Source organism: Grampus griseus, assembly GCF_964374135.1.
Source record: "Grampus griseus genome assembly, chromosome: 15".
Taxonomy (NCBI): domain Eukaryota; kingdom Metazoa; phylum Chordata; class Mammalia; order Artiodactyla; family Delphinidae; genus Grampus; species Grampus griseus.
The window spans coordinates 86,678,351-86,700,407 of NC_139009.1; the positions used below are offsets into that span (position 1 = coordinate 86,678,351).

The following is a 22,057-nucleotide window of genomic DNA, read 5'->3' on the forward strand; positions in this document are numbered from 1 at the left end:
CCTGGGGTGGGGTGGTTGTTGACGGGGGTCTGTGATCCCTGGGGGAGGTGGTTGTTGATGGGGAGCTGTGATCCCTGGGTGGGGTGGTTGTTGACGGGGGGCTGTGATCCCTGGGGGTGGTGGTTGTTGACGGGGGCTTGTGATCCCTGGGTGGGGTGGTTGTTGACGGGGGGCTGTGGTCTCTGGGGGAGGTGGTTGTTGATGGGAGACTGTGATCCCTGGGTGGGGTGGTTGTTGACGGGGGGCTGTGATCCCTGGGTGGGGTGGTTGTTGACGGGGGGCTGTGATCCCTGGGGGTGGTGGTTGTTGACGGGGGGTTGTGATCCCTGGGTGGGGTGGTTGTTGACGGGGGGCTGTGGTCTCTGGGGGAGGTGGTTGTTGATGGGAGACTGTGATCCCTGGGTGGGGTGGTTGTTGACGGGGGGCTGTGATCCCTGGGTGGGGTGGTTGTTGATGGAGGGCTGTGATCCCTGGGTGGGGTGGTTGTTGATGGGGGGCTGTGATCCCTGGATGGGGTGGTTGTTGATGGGGGCTGTGATCCCTGGGGGTGGTGGTTGTTGACGGGGGGCTGTGGTCTCTGGGGGAGGTGGTTGTTGATCTGGTGGACTCCTGAAGCCTTTATACTGATGGGAAGCTTTCATAAGTCAATTACAACAGGTTTAAAGCCCTTTGTTGTGTCCAAGGAACAGCTGCTCAGTTTTTAGGCGCTTGGAAATTTATTTTTCTTCTGTCCCAGAGTCATAGATTTCCTGGGCGGGTTAAGCCTGTCCAAGACCGCGCACTAGTGCTCACCTCCTCCCCAGCTCACCCCAGAAGTGAGCACAGGAGCACAGCCCTGCGCTCAAACCGTGGCTCTGTTGTTGAGCAAGGCACTCAGTCTCTGATCCTCTGTCTCCCGAAAGCTCACGCCTCCCTGAAGGGCGGGCGTTTGCGGCGTGAATGCGTGCCCCCACGTGCTCCGGTGCCCTCCCCCAGACGGAGCAGCGCGCTGAGTTCACGCCCCGGACCCAGGAGGAGCACCTGTGAGGGGGCTGTCAGAGTGACCTGGGGCCTGTGACACACTGCATGCTCGGGCCCCGCTCCTCGAGGGTCCCGTGGGGGTGAAGCTGGGCACAGCATTTGCTAGGTTCCCTCCCATGTGCTGTTCGATGTGCACTGAGACGTCCCAGGCCCAGCCAGTGCCTTACTTACCTGCTTTTCATGTAGTTAAGTCGTGCAGAAAATTTATAAATTGTTTTGACTGGTCTTAAGTGATGGGCTGTTCTTGTGCAGATCTCTTTTTGAAACTGTAATTAAGACAAACCCGGTATTCAAATAAAATATTCTCTGAAGCCCATTCCTATTACTGCTCTGGCCCCTCGCATTATTATTGAAAAAAGAGAAACGACCTTCATGACCTTCAGAAATCTAACCTGACAGTGAGTTCAGTACATAGGGAGGTACGGCATGGACTTGAGAGTTTCTGAAAGTAGATAACAATATTGTCTACAATTTGGAAATGAGATCTGTGTAAACACCCTTCTCAGATATTGTATACATTATGCCTAAGGTTTATGACACATCTCCTCCTTCCCCAAAGGTTTGTTAGCTCTAAATTTGGAAGTTAATTCATGAAAGAGGAGAACATGTATTATTTATAAGTGTCTTTAGCATCTAGCAGCAAGGGTCATGTTATTTTAAAATGGGATTCATGCTTTTGTGGAGTCAGTGCGCTAGGTCCCCTCTGTCTTCCTGAAGCCATCCCTATAAATAATGAGAACTCCTCTCTGTCAGAAAAGAAGGGGATCTGAGTCAATAGTCTTTCCATTATTCATCTCTTCCTAGTTTTGAGTAAACTTCTAGTCACTTAAAGGACTGAATGTTGAGTTTTTCTGCTGCAAAAATGCCCATCTTCTACCCGAGAGGTTACGAAATAGCTCATAACTATATTCGTTACAGTCATTCAGGTATACCTTTGCTATTTATTACTTCCAGGATTGACTTAACTAGGTATGCAGTGTACTGTATTTTTTTGTTCGTTTTAATAAACTTTTAATTTTGGAGGAATTTTGTATCACGGTTCACTCTCGGTATTGAATGTTTTATGGGTCTGGACAAATGTGTCATGACACATGTCCACTACTATAGTATTATGCAGAATTGTCTCACTGCCCTAAAAATCCCTGTGCTGCACCTCATCATCCCTCTTTCCCCTGTGCCCTTGGCCACTACTGATCTTTGTAATGTCTCTGAAGTTTTCCCATTTCCAGAATGTTATATTCTTGGAATTATTAAAGAAAAACTGACGCTTGTTAAAGAACGGTTAAGCAGACTTTACTCAGGGGGGGACTCCGAGGGATTTTTGCCATAGGGGAGAGAGATTGGGCTCAACCTCGCATACAAAGAAGGAAGAGTGGGGATCTATAGCCCAGGAGCTGGGTGGGGAGTAGCTGGATGGAAAACTACTAAGAGGAAACATCAGAGGTAAGGGGGGATTCTGGCTGCACTGACCTAACAGGGTCCTTCCTGAAAACAGGCCAGGACGGTCAGACATCACCTGGGTGAGGGTGGAGGATTCTGGCTGAACCAACTCAGCAGGATTCTTGCTGAAATAGGGCAATGGACATGGAAGTACAGACACAGAAATACAATAGTCAAGGTCTAGTCTGGGAAGAGGATTCAGAGGAGCCTGACGAAAGTTTGGTCAAGGAGAGTCTTTGTGAGAATCATACAGTCTCACCCTTTTCAGACGGGCTTCTTCCACTTAGTCGTGTGCATTTGAAGTTCCTTCATGTCTTTTCACGGCTTCACAGCTCATTTGTTGTTTTCTTTTTAATTTTTTTTAAATTTTAGGCTGCGTGGGGTCTTTGTCGCTGCGCACGGGCTTTCTCCAGTTGTGGCGAGCGGGGGCTACTCTCTTGCGGTGCACAGGCTTCTCATTGCAGTGGCTTCTCTTGTTGCGGAGCACGGGCTCTAGGCGCGCAGGCTTCAGTAGCTGTGGCACGCGGGCTCAGTAGTTGTGGCTCGTGGGCTCTAGGGCACAGGCTCAGTAGCTGTGGCGCACGGGCTTAGTTGCTCCGCGGAATGTGGGACCTTCCCAGACCAGGGCTCAAACCCGTGTCCCCTGCATTGGCAGGTGGATTCTTATCCACTGCACCACCAGGGAAGCCCAGTTTTATCACTGAGTAATATTCCCTTATCTGGACGGACCACAGTTTATTTGTCTATCACCAACTGAAGGGCATCTTGGTGGCTTCCAAATTTTGGCAATTATGAATGAAGCTGCTCTAAACATCTGTGTTTCAAGTTCCAGGAATAATTTTATATTTATGAAGAAGCTGCAAAGATAGTGCAAAGCGTTCCTGACACCCCGCACCCGGTTTCCCTTAGTGCTAACGTCTTACCTGACCAGGGACGTTTGTCAAAAGTGAGAGATTAACGTTGCTTAGTGGTAGACAATTGACTGGCTTCACTTGGATTTCACTAATTTTCATGTTCTAGGATCCAATCCAGGATACCCCATTGCGGTTTGGGTGTGTCATGGTCATTAAATATGGTCATAAAAGTCAGCTTATCCTGAGAAAATGGATGTAAAGATATCAGCTATAAGGATCTGGTGTTCCTTACTCTAGTGAACACGTTTAATTGTGATACGGTTATTTAGAATTTTTTGGAAAGTTTTCTGTTGTTGTTGTTTGTTTTTAGCAGGGAAGCAGAATTCCCCATGTGCGACATTAAGGTTCGCTTTATAAGGTCACCGTTTCTAAACAGCGTCCTAAAGCTTGTTGAAAGGAGGTCATCTTAAGGTTGAGTATTTGAGACCCTGGAGACAGCTGGTTGCCGAGCCGTAATAAAAGCTGTCCGGGTGTCGTTTTCCGAGTGGATGCAGCAGCCGTGGCCCTCGGCCGGGTGTCTAATGAGCCTCTCCAAATGTTTTGCTGGCAGAAGGACTCCATGAAAGATGACAGAAGAGGTCATCGTCATAGCCAAGTGGGACTACACGGCGCAGCAGGACCAGGAGCTGGACATCAAGAAGAACGAGCGCCTGTGGCTGCTGGACGACTCCAAGACCTGGTGGCGGGTGCGCAACGCGGCCAACAGGACGGGCTACGTGCCGTCCAACTACGTGGAGAGGAAGAACAGCCTGAAGAAGGGCTCCCTCGTGAAGAACCTCAAGGACACGCTCGGTGAGTGGCGGGTGCGGCAGGACCCCGGCCCGGCCTGGAGGGCGGGGCCCCCGTGCTTTCTCAGCGGGACTCGGGGTGGAGGTCATCTCTTTCATTTGCATTTGAGGGAAAAAAAAAAAGGGTATGTTTTAAATATTGACATCTTTCTACTTGTCTTTTTAAAAACTCTCTGGACATTGAGAGATCCAGTGCAGAAATATCCGGCTGGTCATTTCCTAGAGGTTCTCGAGTTTGGAGGTTTATGTGAGCTGGCCTTTCTGTGTGTTTCGGACCCCCCTGCGTGTCTCTGTCTCCTGGCATCGACTTTCTGGAGGGTCCTGAAATGGAATGACCACCTCCGGGCATGTCCCCAGGTCCGCCCAGGCCATTCCATCAAATCTTTTTCTCTCTCGAAATCCTGTGTGTGTGTGGTGTTTGCACATAGAGGAGGAGATGGCAAAAAAGTACTTTGCACCCGGGGAATTTTTTCCCTCTGTTAAACTGGTGGCATTTCACGGCGCAGTCCTGGACGGTGGCAGCTAAGGTGGGGACTCGAGCGGCGGTGTGATGCGAGGCCGCCAGGGTGACCCGCAGGGGGCCTGCTGGGCGCCCAGCTTTCTTCCCACGTGCCTGTTCCCTTCCCTGGTGTCCGGACGTGAGAAAGAGCCCGAGTCCCCTGAAGTTGATGGTGTCCGATCTCGCCTTTTCGTGGACGTCCTGCAGAGGATGCGAGAGGGTGACTTCCTGAAGGTCAGCAGTGCCTCCTTCCGTGAGCACCATGTGGGTGGCCCCCGGGACCGCTGGTTATCACGGAAGAGTTTGCTCTTGAAACAGGTCGATGTTATCATTTCCTTGAGGCTTTCCTTTTTATTTCTAACAAGAGAATTAGTTTCACTTGAGGGAGGGGAACAGGCAGGAAACCTGAAAAGAAAATTAAACTCTGAATGTGATGAGTGTTGCAAAATATTCACCTTTCATTTTCTGAAGTCTTGAAGGGTCCACTGACTCTTCAAAACCAAGTAAAGGGCTTCCCTGGTGGCGCAGTGGTTGAGAGTCCGCCTGCCGATGCAGGGGATGCGGGTTCGTGCCCCGGTCCGGGAAGATCCCACATACCGCGGAGCGGCTGGGCCCGTGAGCCATGGCCGCTGAGCCTGCGCGTCCGGAGCCTGCGCTCCGCAACGGGAGAGGCCACAGCGGTGAGAGGCCCGCGTACCGCAAAAAACAAAATACAAACAAACAAAAAAAAACAAGTAAAGCCTTCATTCATTGGGTAGTAATTTTGTGTTGTGGGTTAGGTTATTTTCACGACTTGGAGAGAGAAATGAGACACTGGCCTGCGTGAGAATCACACCAGCTACCGTAGATTCTGCATGATGGAGAAATTACGTTTTTCATGAGCAATCTGATTCTTTTTCACAAAAGTGACCCTCTTTATTGTTTTTTCCAAGCAAGTCACTTGAAAGAAACGTTGTTGTCCTGTGCTTACAACTCTCTATTAACTGTGGCTAAGAAATGCGGGAAGCGTGAGTAGGTAAATACTTTAGGAGTGCCCTGCGCTTAATTTTATTTATTTTTTCCAATTTCAGCTTCTCACCCACTAAAGTACCTTTTTTTGGAGATGCTCAACATTGTTGACTTGTTTTGTCTTCTTCTCCTTTTTCAAAACTACATTCTCAAGATTCTAGTAAAGAATGAAACACCCAGAAATGGAACGGAATGCTGGGGCGTGAAATAAGGCAAAGCAAAAGCCCTCTGACTTACCTACAATTCCCTGGAACAGCTCGGCATCCCTCCCTTCAGCTTTTAGAACGAGAAGACAGCTGAGCTCTGCAGCACATGTGGCGCTGGGGTTCGGTTTTTCACGAGTGGCAGTCAGTCCCCAGGGCTCCTCTCAGGACTCGGGGGGCCTGGCTCAGCCAGCCTGTCCTCGTGTGGGTGCCAGGCTGGCTCCCCCGCCCCAACAGATGGCCCCCCAGCTCTGCGGGCACACGTCTCCTTCCACAGAGCCAGCCAAGTTCCATTTTGGGAGAACACAGATTGTTAGAAAGCTCTTCCTGAAATAGAATCAAAGTTGGCTTCTCTTTAACCCTCTCCCCTCGGCTCTCCTTGGCCCTCGAGAACCGTGCTGGGGAGACCTGCTGCTCTTCTGTGGACCGACCACCCTTTTCCAGGCCTCCTCCCCCGTCAGGCACATTACTGCCTTGGAAACGTTTGTACCTAGCGTTATTTAATGTAAAAACACCAACAAAGCTATGTTCTGAACATCCATATCTATCCGTGGTAGTTAGTATTTGTAGTCTAGAGACTGTTGGAGGTCAGTATGCCCATTGCCGAGGAGAAATACCCCCATTCATTGTCTGTCTTTTTTGCTTCCATGTGTTTGTCGTGGTCACCCAGAGCCTTGCTTTTGTTGGACAAAGAGAGACCTTGTTGTCTCGGCATGAGTTTTCCATTGCCCCCCTTGAACGGGGTCACAGAGAAGGGAGGTACCCAGACAAGAACCACCGTGGAGGTGTGACTTACTATTTCTCCATCGTCAGACCTGACAAGGCACCAGCGTCGAGAAGGAAGGTGGGAAAACTTTCCGCAGCCTCTCCTGCCGCCCACTGGTCTCCGTTACAGAGAAGACTGGAGCTAAAGCATCCGTGGCTTCCTGTGTAAATTACCGTGACGGGTGTGCTGTTGGAATTATAGCGTGATCATAGACTGATTATGCACCCAGCGGAAGTTCTCTCTACTGTGTATTAGAAGGAGTGAAAACAACGTCAAAGACACCACCACACATGTGGACCTTCTAATAGCGACTCGTGACATCATCCGCATTTGTAATTCTACTGCCATGGAAATCCACCCAGTTTCTAAAGCCACGGTTAAGATTTCCCCGCAGGCACCTGGTTTGAAACACAATAGCACTGGACTCCCCGTCAGAGTCCCTGTGTTCTCCTTGTGTGTTGGCATCTCTAACTGCCGGGGACCGTGACTTGGCAGAGCTCTCTCCTGCCTTTCTGTATCCCTGTGCTGTGCTGAGGTCGGTCGCCCATTTAATTTAATCGCATGTAATCGTTTGTTACAGTAACCTCCAGAAAGCGGTACCTTTCCCAAAAAGTTCTCTCCGTTAGGAAAGGACTAACGCTCTTCCTTTTCCCTTAATAATTTATAATTAAATAAAACGATATGACCTCGTGTTTGTAGACGGGTAGCACGTCGATACACTAGGTCTCCTCTCACGTTCAGCTTATGATCACGATTAGTCAAAGAGAGCTTTTCCACGGACAACAAGGAGCCGTCCTCAGAACCGTTCCTGCTGGCAGAGCCCAGGCGATGTTCTGAAAGGCTCGCTGCCTTCCTGGGCTCCGGCCTGGCCTCGGTGTTCTCCACGACCCGACTCATCAAACCATGCAGGTTAGGTGTTGGAAAGTGTTGTGCTTAGTCTTGCAAGATGGGGAAGCTGCTCCCGGGGAGGGATTTTACCGAAGAGCGGTTTCTGTCACCACTTGACAACGGCAGCTGGAACCCACCGAAGCCCCGAAGGTTAACTGTCTTCGCGATGGTTGCCTGAGGCCCAGGTGCCGACTTGGGCTACCCAGGAAGCTACGGTTCCGTTTATAATCTGTTAGCATCCGCCCGTGGAGGGCTTGTTCCAAGGCACGCACATCCTTCGCTGACCACCCTCCTGCGGCATGTGGAACCGGAAGTGAGCTGGCCCCAGTGTGCCCCTGCCTGAGGCCAGGTAGTCACCTGCCAGTGATGAGCTCCGGAGCGGTGCCCACCTCTGCGACTCCAAGCCAGACCTGGGAGCCGAGAGCGGCCACGGTGGGGGGACCAGTGCTCCCTAACTGCAGGAGCCCTTGCGCGGTTTGGGTTGATGCTTTTGGTCGGGGCGGGGCGGTTCCTGGGGGAGAGGTTCCCAGGGCTCCTCGAGGCATGTCCGTGTACGGCTGACTGAGCGTCTTCCCCAAGAGAAGGCCTGTGACAGAGACGGGTCACATGCCTTTAGCGTGAACTGGGGTTTTTTTCACCAAGTTGACTATCAGGGCTTACTGGGTGGGCGTTTGACAGGGCTACGTCACAGAGATAAGCAGCTAGGATGTTAGAGGGAATCCTAGTGTTACTGGGTTCCCTGTTTTAGAGATGAAAGCCAGGGCCTTACTAGCAAAACCAGAGTGGGATCTGAGTATGACAGTGATCGTGTATCGGTGTTAACGTCCCGGTTTTGTGTCGAGGATGCCCTTGTGTGTGGAGATGACACCGTGTTGAGGTGATGGGGCAGGGCGCTGGCAGCCTACTCTCAGAGAGTTCAGGGAAAATAACGTCCTTTGTGCTGTTCTTACAACTTATCTGTACATTGAACAAACGGGCAGACGTAGAGTGGTTTAGGGACTACCCCAGGCCGTGACGCTGGATCATAGCAGGGGAGAGGTTGTACCTCGGGCTTCCTGTTCTCTCCGGGCATCTGCGGTGCCGCAGGGCCTTACAATCGTCGTCAGTCTTTCAGAGATGAGAGGATCGCCGAGGACCTGCTGAGATTGGACCTAACACACGAGGTTGCCGCCGGGTGTGAACGCGCCAGCGGATTCTTCCTCAGAACGGTTCCCCAGGACTTGGTTCCGAACTTTCCGTAATCATCCAGCAGGTGCCCTCCGTATCACTGGCAGGCAGGTGAGGGAAGCCCGCTTCCTGCCGGAGCGGCCCAGGCTGCTCTGGGCCAGTTCAATGTAGGCATTTTTGTTGCAACAGAGATGGGGCGAGAGATGGGCTCCAGCCTCCGTGATGGGGAGGCCGTGGGGGGATCTTCTTTCCGACGCTGCAGGACTGTGGTCTTGGCTGTGATCAGAAGCGTTCTCAGTAGGGCTGAAGCAGGGCAGGCTCTGTCCAGATGAGCCAGACGGATGCTGTAGTCGCTGGTTGTCACAGGCTGAGTTGGAGTCATCCCTCCCTCGCTCTGTCCCTTGGAAATGCTTCTAAGCCACCTGGTTCCCCGCTGAGTGACCTTCGGGAACAATTACCAAAGGCTCTGAAACAGGGATGCAGACGTGGTCTCGGGATCGGCTCCGTGTCACAGGGTGTGTGTGGATCAGACGGGGGAGGCCGGCTGGACGTTCTTTCACCTGGTAGGTAGAGTTCAGCCCCTGACTCTCTGCAGCCTGTGATGTAACTGGAAGAGTAACAGTGGCCCGGATGCGCGGGGGTCATTAGGACAGTGGCACTGCCCCTCCTGGCCCACCAGAAACGGCTGGATGAGGCCACTCGGGCCTCTCTTATCCTTGCGGAAGCAGCGTACATAGGAGGGTGAGGCTGGGGTCTTTTCAGATCCAGGCTCGGCACACGCCCACACGCCAGTTGAGCGATTTGGGGCGAGCCATGGAAGCCGCAAAGCCTCAGCTGCGGTGTCTGTAGGGCGGGATGAGGGACCACTTGTCCCATCAGATGGTTGAGACTGAACTCCGTCACGGGAAGGATGCTCGGGGCTGGTCTTCGGTGGAGGGAGAGGCAGAGGCTGGGAGCAGGGGGCGTGTGGGAGGACAGTGAGTGAGCCGGCGGCACTGAGGGCCCTGGGTGACCCACACTGGGGAGGCCCCCATCATTAGACCTGATGCTTTTGCAAAGGGGAGCCCCAGCGGTTGTCCTGTGGTGGATGGGTGGTGGCCGTTGGGGTGTATGGCAGGCATCTTGATTCTGGTCCTCGGGGTGGGAGCGGCGGTGCCAGTGTGTCAGCAGGAGGCTGGGGACGAGATCTCAGGGTGGCCCGGGGGGATGTCACCAGCCCTGGGCTTCGAGGGAAGGCCCAGAACTCTGTGCCAACCGGGTGTGAAGCAGCAGGTTAGTCACAGGTGACTCAAGGGTCTGCAGCCTGAATGAACAACCGGCAGAAAGACCAGAGGGTTAGGGAAGTAGGACGAGAACCTGGGCCGTGATGGCGAGCCGCGCTGGAGTTGATGGCGGGCCCTGCGGTGGGAGTGTTTCACGCTTCAGGCACGCGTGTCAACTTCAGGAGACAAAATTCAGATTGTGCTGTCACACACGGCCTGCAGGGGAGCCCTGGCGTTGGAGGCATTTTGCGAGGTTCCTCCACCACGCTTCCGCTCCGCCGTGGTCTCGGGGGCCTCCGTCTACTTTCTACAGCTGCCCCCAAGCCCTCCCCCGGGAGGGAGGCCCCGTGACAGCCGGTGCCTGGGACCCGCGGGCTCCATAACCACCATCCCTGCGCTCCCGACACCCATGTCACGCCCGAAGCCAAAAGGAAAGCTTAATGCAGCAGCAAATTCAACCCGAGACCCGGAACGGATGTCGTGTGCGTTTTCCAGCGTGTAGGCAGTGATAACGATTTCTGTGTGCCTCTCTGGTGCTACCTACCTGTACAGCTTTTTGTTTAATCTTCCCAGTAACCCTCAGAGGAATATACTAACATCCTTATATTTCACGTGAAAAAAATGAGACTCGGAGGTTAAGGGATGTGTGTGCCCAAGAACACACAGTAAGTGATGGGTTGAAATTCAGAGCGGGTCTGCCCGACTCCTCAAGCTCTGCTGTTGTTGGTCAGCCTCGGGGGTTGGGGATTCAGATTGCGGGGAGCCCTGGGGGGTGAGGGGAATGCCGCCTGCTTGGCATCGGTATTGGTGTATCCAGTCGCTCCCTGGTCCCGCCTGCACGGCTGGGTTGGTTTTCTCCCACCCTTGCTGCAGCCCCTGGGACTCGAGGGGACCAGCTATACTTCATAAGCATCGTTTCCTCCCGGCCCTGGGGGTTCACTTATCAATAACCGCCTGGTTCCGTCACACTGAGGGGAGCAGGAGCCTTTAATTAAAATGATTCGGAAGCCGAGTGTCCCAGGAACTCACCTGCTTTTCCCCAGATCGATTCTTATTTCGGCAGTAGCTGTGTCGGCAGCAGGCATGTTCCGGGGGGTCTGCGCGCGTGAGATTTCAGCCGTCTTTGCCGTTCACAGGCTCTTTGTGTGACACGGGTTTCTGCACTCAGGTAGTCCTCAGAATTATCCTCTCTGAAATGCCTGTCTTTTATAAAACTGTTCACTGAAGACTGGCATACTTATTAAAAAAAAGAAAATTGGAAAATAGAAAAAAACAAAAATCACCTGTGATCTTATCACCCAGAAATAATCACTGTTGGCGTTTGCATCTGTTTGCTAAGTATCTCTACACACGTAGAATCAAAATCAGGTTGCAAAGGTGACTTCCTCGCATCAAAACCACTGTCACCAGGCAGTCAGTCCTGAAACGTCTACCCGATCGCGGAAGCCTGATCGCGACACGTGCTGGAAAGGACCTTTGCCGGGTGAGTTTGGTCCATGCCTCCCGGCTCCTTAGTGGTCAGGATGCTCTGTATAAAACCGAAGAGGAGAAGCTGATGCTTTATAGTGCATTTGTCTTAGAAGTAGTTTGGTTTCCTAGGTTGAATGTCCATAAAGAATAAGAAAATTACCGTTAGTCTTTTTACATGTCACTTAAACATACTTCCTAAACTCAGTCACCTTCTAAGGAATCAGTACAAAAAGTACAAAGTACATTTTTCTCACTTAAAGTGCAGAGCCAGACCACGCCCCATGAAAAGTTTGTATGTAACATGCGAAGAAGATTGACCGATCTCAGTTTGATTTTAAAGGTCCAGCTTCTCCAACCTATCACCTCTTCCCCGTATTAAAGCAGGGACTCTGGGTTTTCAGAGCTGCATTTAAAACTTGAGGTTGACCTTTTCGGTCTCTGTTGTATAATCTACCGTTGTACGAACCCGAATTAGGTATTATGTGGCATAACTTAGAACTCTTTAGAATTCTGTCCTGCGAGATCGTTCGCGGTACGAATGACCCGCCAAATGTAATGCCCACAGACTATGGAAACGTCGACAGCGATTGTGGTGCTGGCGCCCAAAATACACTTGGGTTTGTTTGCATATATCGTAAGTGTCCAAGTATTTAGAACAAGAAACGTAAAACAACTCACAACGGATTAGTGGGAGGATAATTAGAAAATAGAGACAGATTGTTCAAAAAAATGCTAAGGGGAGAAGAGCCAGGAGAGGGGATGGGGAAGGAGGAGGAGTCTACGCTTGGGAGATAGAGGAGAAGCAGGTGTGCGGTGACACGGGGTCTTGAAGCCAGACGCGTCGGCCCCTGGGCCCCTCGAGCCCTGAGGAAGGACAAGGACACCATGTAAAGCATTTCCCAGTTTCTTTCCCAGCGACCGGCACCTGGGTTGCTTCTTATTAAAATGATCGTTTTTCTAAAGAACATCGATACCAGCCTTTCTTGACTCAAAGTTACTCAAGTGGGAGCCTTCGGTTTTAGAATAGAGAAAACGTGGACTACAGATGCTGAGAATTAAGTAAAATCTTCTCTCCGTGTTTCCAACTGCGCTTCCCCATATGGCCCGCACTCAGTTTCAGATCTCGTCCATATGTCTCGAACGTTCCTCTTGCCTATTACACGCTCGTGTCTGTCGCCGGGGCCGGTGTGGGGTGCAGGGGGGTTTGTTCAGGACGGGTGCTGTGGTGCTGACTGCAGAGCCTCTGGGGCTGCTGGAAGGCCAACCAGGCGCCTCCTGCCCTGAGCCCCGCGCCCTGCAGCCACCGCTGCTCTCTGCACGGGCGGGCACCTGCTCACATCACTTTGTCCACAAGCCGCTCCCCGATCAGCCCCTGCAGCCTGCCGTCCCTCTCTCTCAACTCTTAACTTCGTTCTCTGCTTCCAAACTCACGGATTCTGTGAGCGTCCAGATTGTCTCCCGTGGTTCTCACGGCTGGGAAGCCACCTGGAGGGCAGCTCTTGGTGAGTTTTCGGGCTGGGGGTCTCCTGGAAGCCAGCCATCCTAGGGTGGCTGTTTGCAGGGAACCTCCATTGATTTTATAGTTTTGGCTTTTTTCACGGAGCAAAGCAGTTGAGAGTCTAACTTGGAAAATTTACAAGTGGGTGTTCATCGTGGAGCGTGGATTGGTAGTGAAATGGTTGGGGCCCTTAGGCGCTGATCTAAAGTGACCGGTCCTGTAGTATTTAGCCCAACACGCCCAGCCAGACACTGGCGACAGGAGTTGGCTGTAGGATCCAAAAGGGCCACTGACGGTTCTCCTGTGGTTGTTTCTGTGTAGCCTAGTACGTACAGTTAAGTTTAAAAAGTGAAGTTCATTCGACACTTTGGGCTCTCTGTGTAGAATCCTTGAATCCTGGAAAGGGCTCTGGAGATAACCTGGTCCACAGCTTCCTATGAAAATGAGGCACGTTGAGTTACTTGTCCAGGGTAACAAGGTGCTTCACAGCAGAGCCAGGAGCAGGCCTTGGGCCCGGGCAGGGCGCTGCCACAAAAGCCAGCTGGGAACGAGGGCCTGGCGGCCGAGCCCAGCTACATCAGGACCCCTCCCTGGAGCCGACAGGGGCCTGGCCTCTTAGTAACCAGAGTTCACCTTGTCCAGAGCAGCGTGTGGTCCCGGAAGCCCTTCTGTCCAGCCTTGGAAGATGGCGTGTCCCTTGCACTTCCTAACTGAAGGCCAGCTTTGCACCGAGGAACGTCCTCTCCTGAGATGCAGCAGAGGGGCCCTCGTGTCTTAGCTGCTCCTGAACCAGAGAGCAGGACCGAGGCCAGGCTGTCCCGCAGGAGCATTTGAGGGAGAAAACAGACAGGTGCACACCTCCGTGGAGAAAGCATCACCTGTTCTTTTCTCCACCGGACCTTGCCCTCAACCAGAGAGGAGCGATGATAGCAGTAAAGCACCACGCCCGCAGTCGCGCGGCTCCTGCTGTGTACGGGACGCTACATTCGGTCCCCTCCTCAGGCTTTGGAGCCTCACAGCCGCCCCACCAGTGCCACTGACATCCCCGTGTCACGGCTGCAGAAACGGGAGAAGAGAGGGCAGAACTGCCAAGGCCACAAGCCAGTGGGGCAGGAGCGGGGTCAGAACTGGGGTCCGGTTGTCTGCCAGCCGCTCGCCCCCACCAGCGTGTCGTCCCTTTACTCGCTCGCTCTCTTTTTTGTTACCATATTTCATCTTGCTGAGCAGGCGTGGGCTCAAAAAGTTGCGCTTGTGAGTTTCTGCCCGGGGCTGACACTGCGTGGTGCTTCGGAAGGTCACGTTGAATCCGTGCACGTGCGCGGCCCACTCCCACCCCTGTTCTGCACACTCAGAGATGCTTGTGCTGATGCAGCAGGTATGTGTGTTGAGAGGTACTGAATATGTATTTTTAATTACAATCTATAATTACAATTTTTTAAAAAATTCTTTTGACTCGCATCCGTGCTACCGTTTGGCTTTTGCATTTGGTTGACCATATCCTGTGCTTCTAAACCGCTTTTCTTCAGGCTTACACATTCAGTCATGTTCTATGCCTGCCTGCTCACGAGGGAACGGGCTTTCTCGGGGGCAGGGATGGAAATTCCGGTTCTGGGCCCGTGGGCCTGTGCGATGGTAGCCTTTGCCCCTACGCATCTCCGTCTTGTGCTACCTGCTGGTACATCCGCCCGCTGGATAGGGGACCATCTGGGCACGTGGATGGTGAATGGCTCCCTTGTCCCTCGGCCAGCTGGCGGCCCGACGCGGGCCGTGTGAATCTGCCACAGGGGTGGCAGCTCCCATCCATCGCATGAAGGCTCCTTCCTCCCCCTGCCCCGTCCTGGACCAGCCCTCCCTGAACTTGGGTGTTCCATACGGCACGTAAGGGCACGTTTCATCGTAGGGTGAGGGGTACGCACCTAAGGTGCGCGTGCCTAGGAGTAAAGAAGTAAACCCCCTGGGTTCGTGGCAGTTTCGGGGGGGAGCATGGAGCCCCCGGTGTTTCCCACAGGCCGTACAGCAGACTGACTCCGCTTTAGGAAAGGACGGTGGTTTTCACCTTCGAAAGCTCGATTTAAGCTGCTAGTGGGAGAAAGGCTCCTGGCCCGACTTTATCCTCAGCCCTTCACCTCCCTGGGGCCTGGCACATCCCGCCCGTCAGGAGAAAGTGTTCCCCGCTCTTGCTGTTAGGACCTTACAGGGCAAGCGTCTGCTTTGCTGGTACTGACGTGGCAGCGGCAGCCGCAGGGCTGCGGTTTCCTGCGGGTGAAATGCGTCCCCGGGACCAGCTGGACAGTACCAGGCATCTCAGACCTGGGCATGAGAGCCATCACCCGGCTGCTCCAGGTGACGCCTGCCCTCCTGTCACTCACTCAGAGGCGTGACCGCGGTGCGACCCGCTGGACGTGCAAGCCCAGGGAGGACGAAGCTGACCCCTAGGGCTGCATTTAGTCCTCCGTCCTGGACGCGGCTGGGAAGTAGGGTGTCCTCCTCTTCGAGTGGACCCGGTCCCTGTCAGTGAGGCAGGCGCGGTGCCAGGCGCAGTATCTTCCACCAGTGACGCGGGGACGAGGGTGAGATGGACCAGCTCTGTGCCCTGCCCGCCACAGTCATGCTGCCTCCGCCGGGCGCGTCTCTGCCCCTCCCTCCCCTCCCCGGACCCCTGCCCAGTCCCCCCCCCACCCCCGTTCTCCACACACTCTGCATCCTCCCCAGGCTCGCACGTCCAGCAGGTAGCAGCGGTTGCGCCTCTGAGTGACAGGAGGGGCAGGTGCCACCTGGGGCAGCCACGCCCCAGTCTGCTTGGCCTGAGCCCCGGCCGGCTCTCAGATGCTCTGCACTGACCAGCCCATCCGTCGCTCTCCGGGCTGCCCTGGGGGGTTCCTCCGAGACCCACCTCGGATGGGGCCGGTGGCCCTGGGTCCCCGTGCAGAGCAGAGCAGAAGTCGAGGTCAGGGGGCTTCGGTCGGTTAGGCCTAACGTCCATGCCACCCAGAATCACAGACCTCGAGTGCGGGCTCTTGGGGTAAATATTCAACCCCAGGCTGCTCTAGGATTAGGAAGCACGGCCTGTGTCTGCTCACCCCCGCGCACAGCCTGGGGGCTCCCCAACTTTTACTCTGTTTTCTGCGGCGTTCTCACCCACGCGTACCTGTTTTCTCAGGGGGGCTCACCAGTTTGGCGTATTTCAGGAGGTGAGGTGGAAGCGGGGAACGAGAGTGGGGAAGGGTCATTTTATTTTTTCCAGAGCCCTTAATCAAAGTGACAGAAATCCAGAAATCAACCCAAAAGTAGCTAAAGAAAAACAACAGGAAGAAGAGGAGAATTTAAAGAGGGATTAGCTCACATCATTGGGAAGTGTGGTTGGATTCCCGGGCTCAGCTCACGTCATCCAGGTTCTGTCTCTGGGCCTCTTCTTCACACAGGCGCCTACAGGTGTGGCTGACTCTTGACAGCCGGTTTCCCCCACCCCAGGCTGCAGGGGGAGTTCTGATCCGAGCCCTGGGGATGGGCCCTGCTGAGACCGCGAGAAGAGAGAAACTGTTGAACAGAGATGGCATAGAGGGTGTGGAACAGATTAAAGCAAGAGAGAACTACTGCATTAATCCTAAATGGTGGTCCTTCAGAAAATCCTTCAGTTTAGTAAATGGGAGGTTTCTTCCTTTATTCAGATACTCGACTGTGAATCCTGGCACTAGACGTTCTCTGAGTAGTGGAAGCTAGTCTGAAAAACTAGATACAAACTAAATGAACATATAGGACCACGAATAGCTATTAGGAGCCAAACATTAAATATATGCTCTTACATGAAAAGTTATTTCAGCTACTTTGTACCTGAACCAATCTTGTCAGACCTCCTTAGCGTTTAGTGATAAAAAGCTTCTGTATTAATAATTTCAGTTGACGTTCCTAACCCTGATGGGGAAAAAGCCCCACAAATTAATAACCTCTATGCTTAACTTAGTATAAATGACATTTTAAGTGCAAGGAAATTTTCTACTTGCATCTGGTTTATGTCACAAATCTGATTCGTAGCAAAAATAAAATGGCTTTGCCGTAGAGCTCCTGAAACTCAGGTGCGCTGTGTCTAGATGTATGGGCTGGAGTACTTGTACGAACTGTCCAATTTGTTTGGCATTTTATCTTAAATCTGCAGACTTCCAGCTGGAAGATGGCAGAACATATTTTAAAGTCGTCTGCTATAACATCCCTTTATCTTTTTTTTTGGTGGGGTGGGGGTACGCGGGCCTCTCACTGCTGTGGCCTCTCCCGTTGCGGAGCACAGGCTCCGGACGCGCAGGCTCAGCGGCCATGGCTCACGGGCCCAGCCGCTCCGCGGCACGTGGGATCTTCCCAGACCGGGGCACGAACCCGCGTCCCCTGCATCGGCAGGCGGACTCTCAACCTCTGCGCCACCAGGGAAGCCCTTGCTTTTTTTTTAAGTAGTGATTTCCGTTCCTTCTTCGTTCTTTCCTCGTGGAAGGTATGGCATTTTATACATTACTGAACGAGCTTAGAGAAAGTCATAACTTTGCGGGAAGAAAGTTACTCAGCATCGCCAAATGCAGCGTGCTGGCAGTAGGAAAGGTTTCCTAGTGGCCACGTTCTACATCTTCTCATCCTTGATGTGATGGGTCCAGTGCGGGCCGCATCAACACCTGCAACAAAACGTCCAAACACCACATTGTGTACAGTGGAGGATTTTACGATGAACTTGAGAACTAAAAGAGACGCACACCATTTGAATTCGTCCTAGATCTTGTGAAAACATGTTAGTGCTCTCCGGGCCTCGGTCCATCCATCGTGGCCTGGCCGGAGCTGCCTGGGTGTCCCACACCACGTGGTCGGTACCCGAGGCCAGGGTGTGGTGAGGAATGTGGCCAGCTGCTCTGGGAGGTGCTTCTGTCTGCGGCCCAGGCTGACCCGGAACCCGTGCTCTGGCCCTGGGGAGCAGGCCTTGGAAAGGGCCAGGAAGCACGTTCTCCCAAATGTGGCCCAGAGAGGGGGCGAGCGGAAGCCCTGGTTAGCGAGGGCATCTGGTGGGCCAGGTCCTGGTTAGTTACTGTTCAGTAGGTGAAGATGGGCTGGGACTTGGCAGACGGGGTGTGAGGCTCTTGCCTCTCCTGTGGGGAAAAACGTGAAATCTGGAGGAAATTAATCACATTATCCTTGTTAAAATCACAACACACATTGGAGTCAGGTTGTGTTTTTGATACAACTGGAAGAAGGAGGTGGTCTGACTTGAATGAACGAAGAAAAAGAGAGCAGAAGATGTGGGGAAATACACAGGCAGAGAAAGTGGGGAGCAGGGGAGTTCCCACACTGCCTCCTTCCCTAAAAGATAACGGATTTGCCTTTGAATTAGAGCCTGGACGCCAAGGCCGTTCAGAGCCTGGGGCTCATACACGGGTCTCTGTCCCCTCCGACCTGGCATCTCGTAGCTGGCACGCGGCGGCAGTCACGTGGCCTCGGGGGAGGTCCAGGCAGGGGGAGATGACAGGGTCCTGAACCTCCAGAGCCTCCTCGTTCGACATCCTTGTGATCCCGGCCGCGTGACTCTCCGGAGCCATTCACCTGGTTGTCCTCATTCAGAAAGGCCGCCCTGGCTGCTGGTGGTGGGTCCCCTTCCCTCTGACGCCTTTCTCCTCCCTCCTGCTGTTCCCCGGGGCTCCCCAGGGCTCCCAGCCCTTCGGCCCCATCCACCCGGGCTCTGGCCTCGGGCAGAATCAGGGTCAGGGAAGAACTGGGGAAGAAGAGGAAGCTGAGAGCCTTTGTCAACAACCCAGGACTTTGTTCTGTTTACTCATTTCCACCCGACGCCCCCTCCAGCCTGCCCCAGCTGTCCCCAGACTTGTCCTGGGGCCCCGGCCTGTTGCTCCTGATGCAGTTCTTATCCCAAACCTTCTTTCCCTAACCTCAGCCCCACTTCCACCTGGACACACAGGGCCCATTTCATTCCCTAGAATCAGAGGAAGTGTTCATCACAGTTTGGGAGGGTGCGTGAGGGGATCTGGAAACCCCATTTCAGAGCCCTGAATGCATTTGCCCATGGAAATCATGACACGAGTAACGAGCATCTGCCGTCACGCTTCACGCTAGCCTCTGACGGAACTGTGCTTCTTGGTGACTCTGGATTAAATAGGCTTTCATTGGATCACGGTCTGTCTGTGCCACTCCACTGGCTGCGTGTGTTGGGCCAGTTCCCTGGTCTCGTTCAGGCTCGGTTTCCCCATCTGCAGAAATGGGGGGAGCCGGGTCTGTCACAGGACCGTCGTGAGGTTCAGATCATGTAGATGTCAGTGCGGCCGGGCTCCTCCCTACCCGCCCCTGACACACACCTGCCTCCTGCATTTCACGGCGCCAGCCGCCATGTATCTCTGCTCCCATAAGATAATGTTTCCCAGGTGCCAAACGCCTGACGGGCAACGTTTCTGTTTGGGTGGCCGTCTGGCACGTAGGGTCACGGCCAAGAGTGTTCAGAGAGGACTTAGACCCTCTCCTGGTAAAATATCTGAGAAAAAAGAAATTCAACACCCAGCTCAGCACCAGTTAGGAAGAGTCATAATTATTCGTAAAGCACGTTCTGTGCTTTATATGCATAATCTGAACTTAGGTACCTGTTCTAGGCTGATTTGTCCTCAAAATTCATATGTTGATGTCCCATTCCCCAGAATCTCAAAGTGTGGCTGTATTTGTATAGGGCCTTTAAACAGGTAATTAAGTTTGAATGAGGTTTCTTAGGCTGGCCCTAATTCAGCATGACTGGTGTCCTGTAAGGAGAGGAAATGAGGACACAGAATGCAGGCGCGGTGAGAAGGCAGCCGTCTGTAAGCCAGGGAGAGAGGCCTCTGAAGGAACCAGCCCTGTTGACGCTTCATCTGTGACTTCCAGCCCCCAGCGCCATGAGAAAACACGTTTCTGTTGTCGAAGGCCCCCAGTCTGTTACGGCCCCCCTCTCAGACTGATCCGGTGCCATCGTCCACATTTTAGGGTAAGAAAACTAAGACCCAGAGAGGCTAAGTAACTTGCCCAAGAGCACACAGCTAATTAGTGGCTGACGCGAGATTCCTGCTGGGGCTGTGCTCTCAGTCGTTCTGCTGTGCTACCCCCAAGACCCCAACCCGGAGTTGCCTCAAAGACTGTTTAGGTCATGTTAGAGCAAAACAGGTTAATTTTCCAGGGCTGTTTGTATGTAGAAAGTTCCAGTCTTGATAGAGACATATAAGCTTCTCTTATGGGCAGGGAGTGTGCCTGTCTTACCTCACTCTCCCCAGAGTCTAGGAAGGTTCCTGGAAGGAGCTCAAGGCTGAAGTAATTAAATTATTTTGTGTTTGAAAAAAAGCAGACAAAGCAGTATGTTCATTCAGCGGAATGACTGACTTACGTGAGTGTCTTCCACGACGCATTATGAGGCATAAGGTCTTCATGGTGTATTACGAGGCGTAAGGTCTGCCGTTGTCTTTTCTGTTGATCTTGACACCTTTCCGCCTTTTTTTATATATATTTTAATTTTATTGGATTATAGTTGACTTACAATGTTGTGTTAGTTTCAGGTGTACAGCAAAGTGATTCAGTCATACATATACATATGTTTCATTCTTAGATTCTTTTCTCATATAGGTTATTCCAGAGTATTGGGTAGAATTCCCTGTGCTCTACAGTAGGTCCCTGTTGGTTATCTATCTTACGTATAGGAGTGTGCAGTGACACCTTTACGTCTTGATGAATATTCTAAAAGCTGCTCTTCCCTGGCTCTTCAGGTAGGCTTCCTCACTCACAAATTTGGAAAGGTCTCCTAGAGAGTTATTTTTACATGTTATTTCTTGAAATCGTTACCCATAAAGATTGCACTCTGCCTGGCCATTCCCGCTCCGCTGCTGACGGCCCCGGGAGGTCTGAAGGCCTTTGTGCCCGAGATTTCTGGGTGGAAGTTTACTTCCATGAACTGTCCCGTGTGCCTCTGGATTAGGACGCCATTGAATCATCACAATGCCGTGTCATTGCAGAGTTGAACTCACCTAGCTTTGAAATCAGAGGTTGAGAGGTTCATGTTTTCAGGTGTAAAGTAAATGAACTCTTACATGGAAATCGAAATGTTTAACTTGGCCCAGTGTCCCGGCTTACACTTCATTTCCCGTGCACTTGAGTAAGACGCTGAAGAACAAAAAGAAACAGCAGAAGCCATTAGCTTAAAGAATTGGTGTCTCGGAGCCTCCCTGGTGGCGCAGAGGTTAAGAATCCGCCTGCCAGTGCAGGGGAGGCGGGTTCAAGCCTTGGTCTGGGAAGATCCCACATGCCGCGGAGCAGCTAAACCCGTGCACCACAATTACTGAGCCTGTGCCCTAGAGCCCGCGAGCCACAACTACTGAGCCCACATGCTACAACTACTGAAGCCCAGGCACTCTAGGGCCTGTGTTCCGCAACGAAGAGTAGCCCCCGCTCGCCACAGCTAGAGAAAGCCCGCGCACAGCAACGAAGACTCAACGCAGCCAAAAATAAATAAATAAAATAAATATATTAAAAAAAAAAAATTGGTGTGTCCACTTGAAGATCCAAGCGAGTGAGCACTTATCACGGGTGTGCTGTCACCTCACACTCCTTGCCCTGCGTGTGGCACTGAGCGGAGCACGTGTCCCGGGGCAGAGAATGCAGCCGAGGCGGGTCTGCTCTGGAAGCCAGCGCCCAACTCTCCGTGGTCGGAGACGATCATGACGCCTCCTTTCATTCCTCTGAGCACCCCAGCTGGCAGGGGAGTAGGAGCAAAGGTAATTCTCAGGACCAAGCTGTCTTTACCGCAGGGAATTAAGGGAGAAGGAGGTACAAGCTACCCATAAAAGCGCTTTGGTGTCCTTTCAGGAGAAAACAAACGTTTGCCAGTGGCCACAGTTTCCATGCCACGAAAACCTCCTCCCTGACTTAGCTGGGAGACGTGGCGGGTGAGCGGCATGGCGGGCCCCCCCGTCCAGGTCCACGTCCGCATCTCTGGGGCCGACGTGCCCTCCTCCCCTTGGCTCACTTTCTACAAGGTTCCGGAATTCCGTGCATTTTAACCAGGTTAAAGCATTTTTTCCTTAGGGCTTTTCCAGCTGTGTTCCTCAGGCACAGGAAGGGATAATTTTCACATTGTAGCTCAGCAC

The 22,057-nt window shown here is 52.8% G+C and overlaps 1 protein-coding gene across 7 annotated transcripts in view; it reads left to right on the forward strand.

The window, feature by feature from the left end:
- Positions 1-22,057, forward strand: part of NCK2 (NCK adaptor protein 2) — a 135,458-nt gene that overhangs the window by 91,321 nt on the left and 22,080 nt on the right. For 6 of the 7 annotated variants that reach the window (XM_082672903.1, XM_082672902.1, XM_082672904.1 and 3 more), the window contains one exon: positions 3,925-4,166. In XM_082672903.1, the coding sequence (XP_082529029.1) occupies positions 3,941-4,166 (226 nt within the window). In that variant the 5' untranslated portion in view covers positions 3,925-3,940. The remainder of the gene's footprint in view (positions 1-3,924; positions 4,167-22,057) is intronic. The other variant, XM_082672905.1, reaches the window with a different exon arrangement.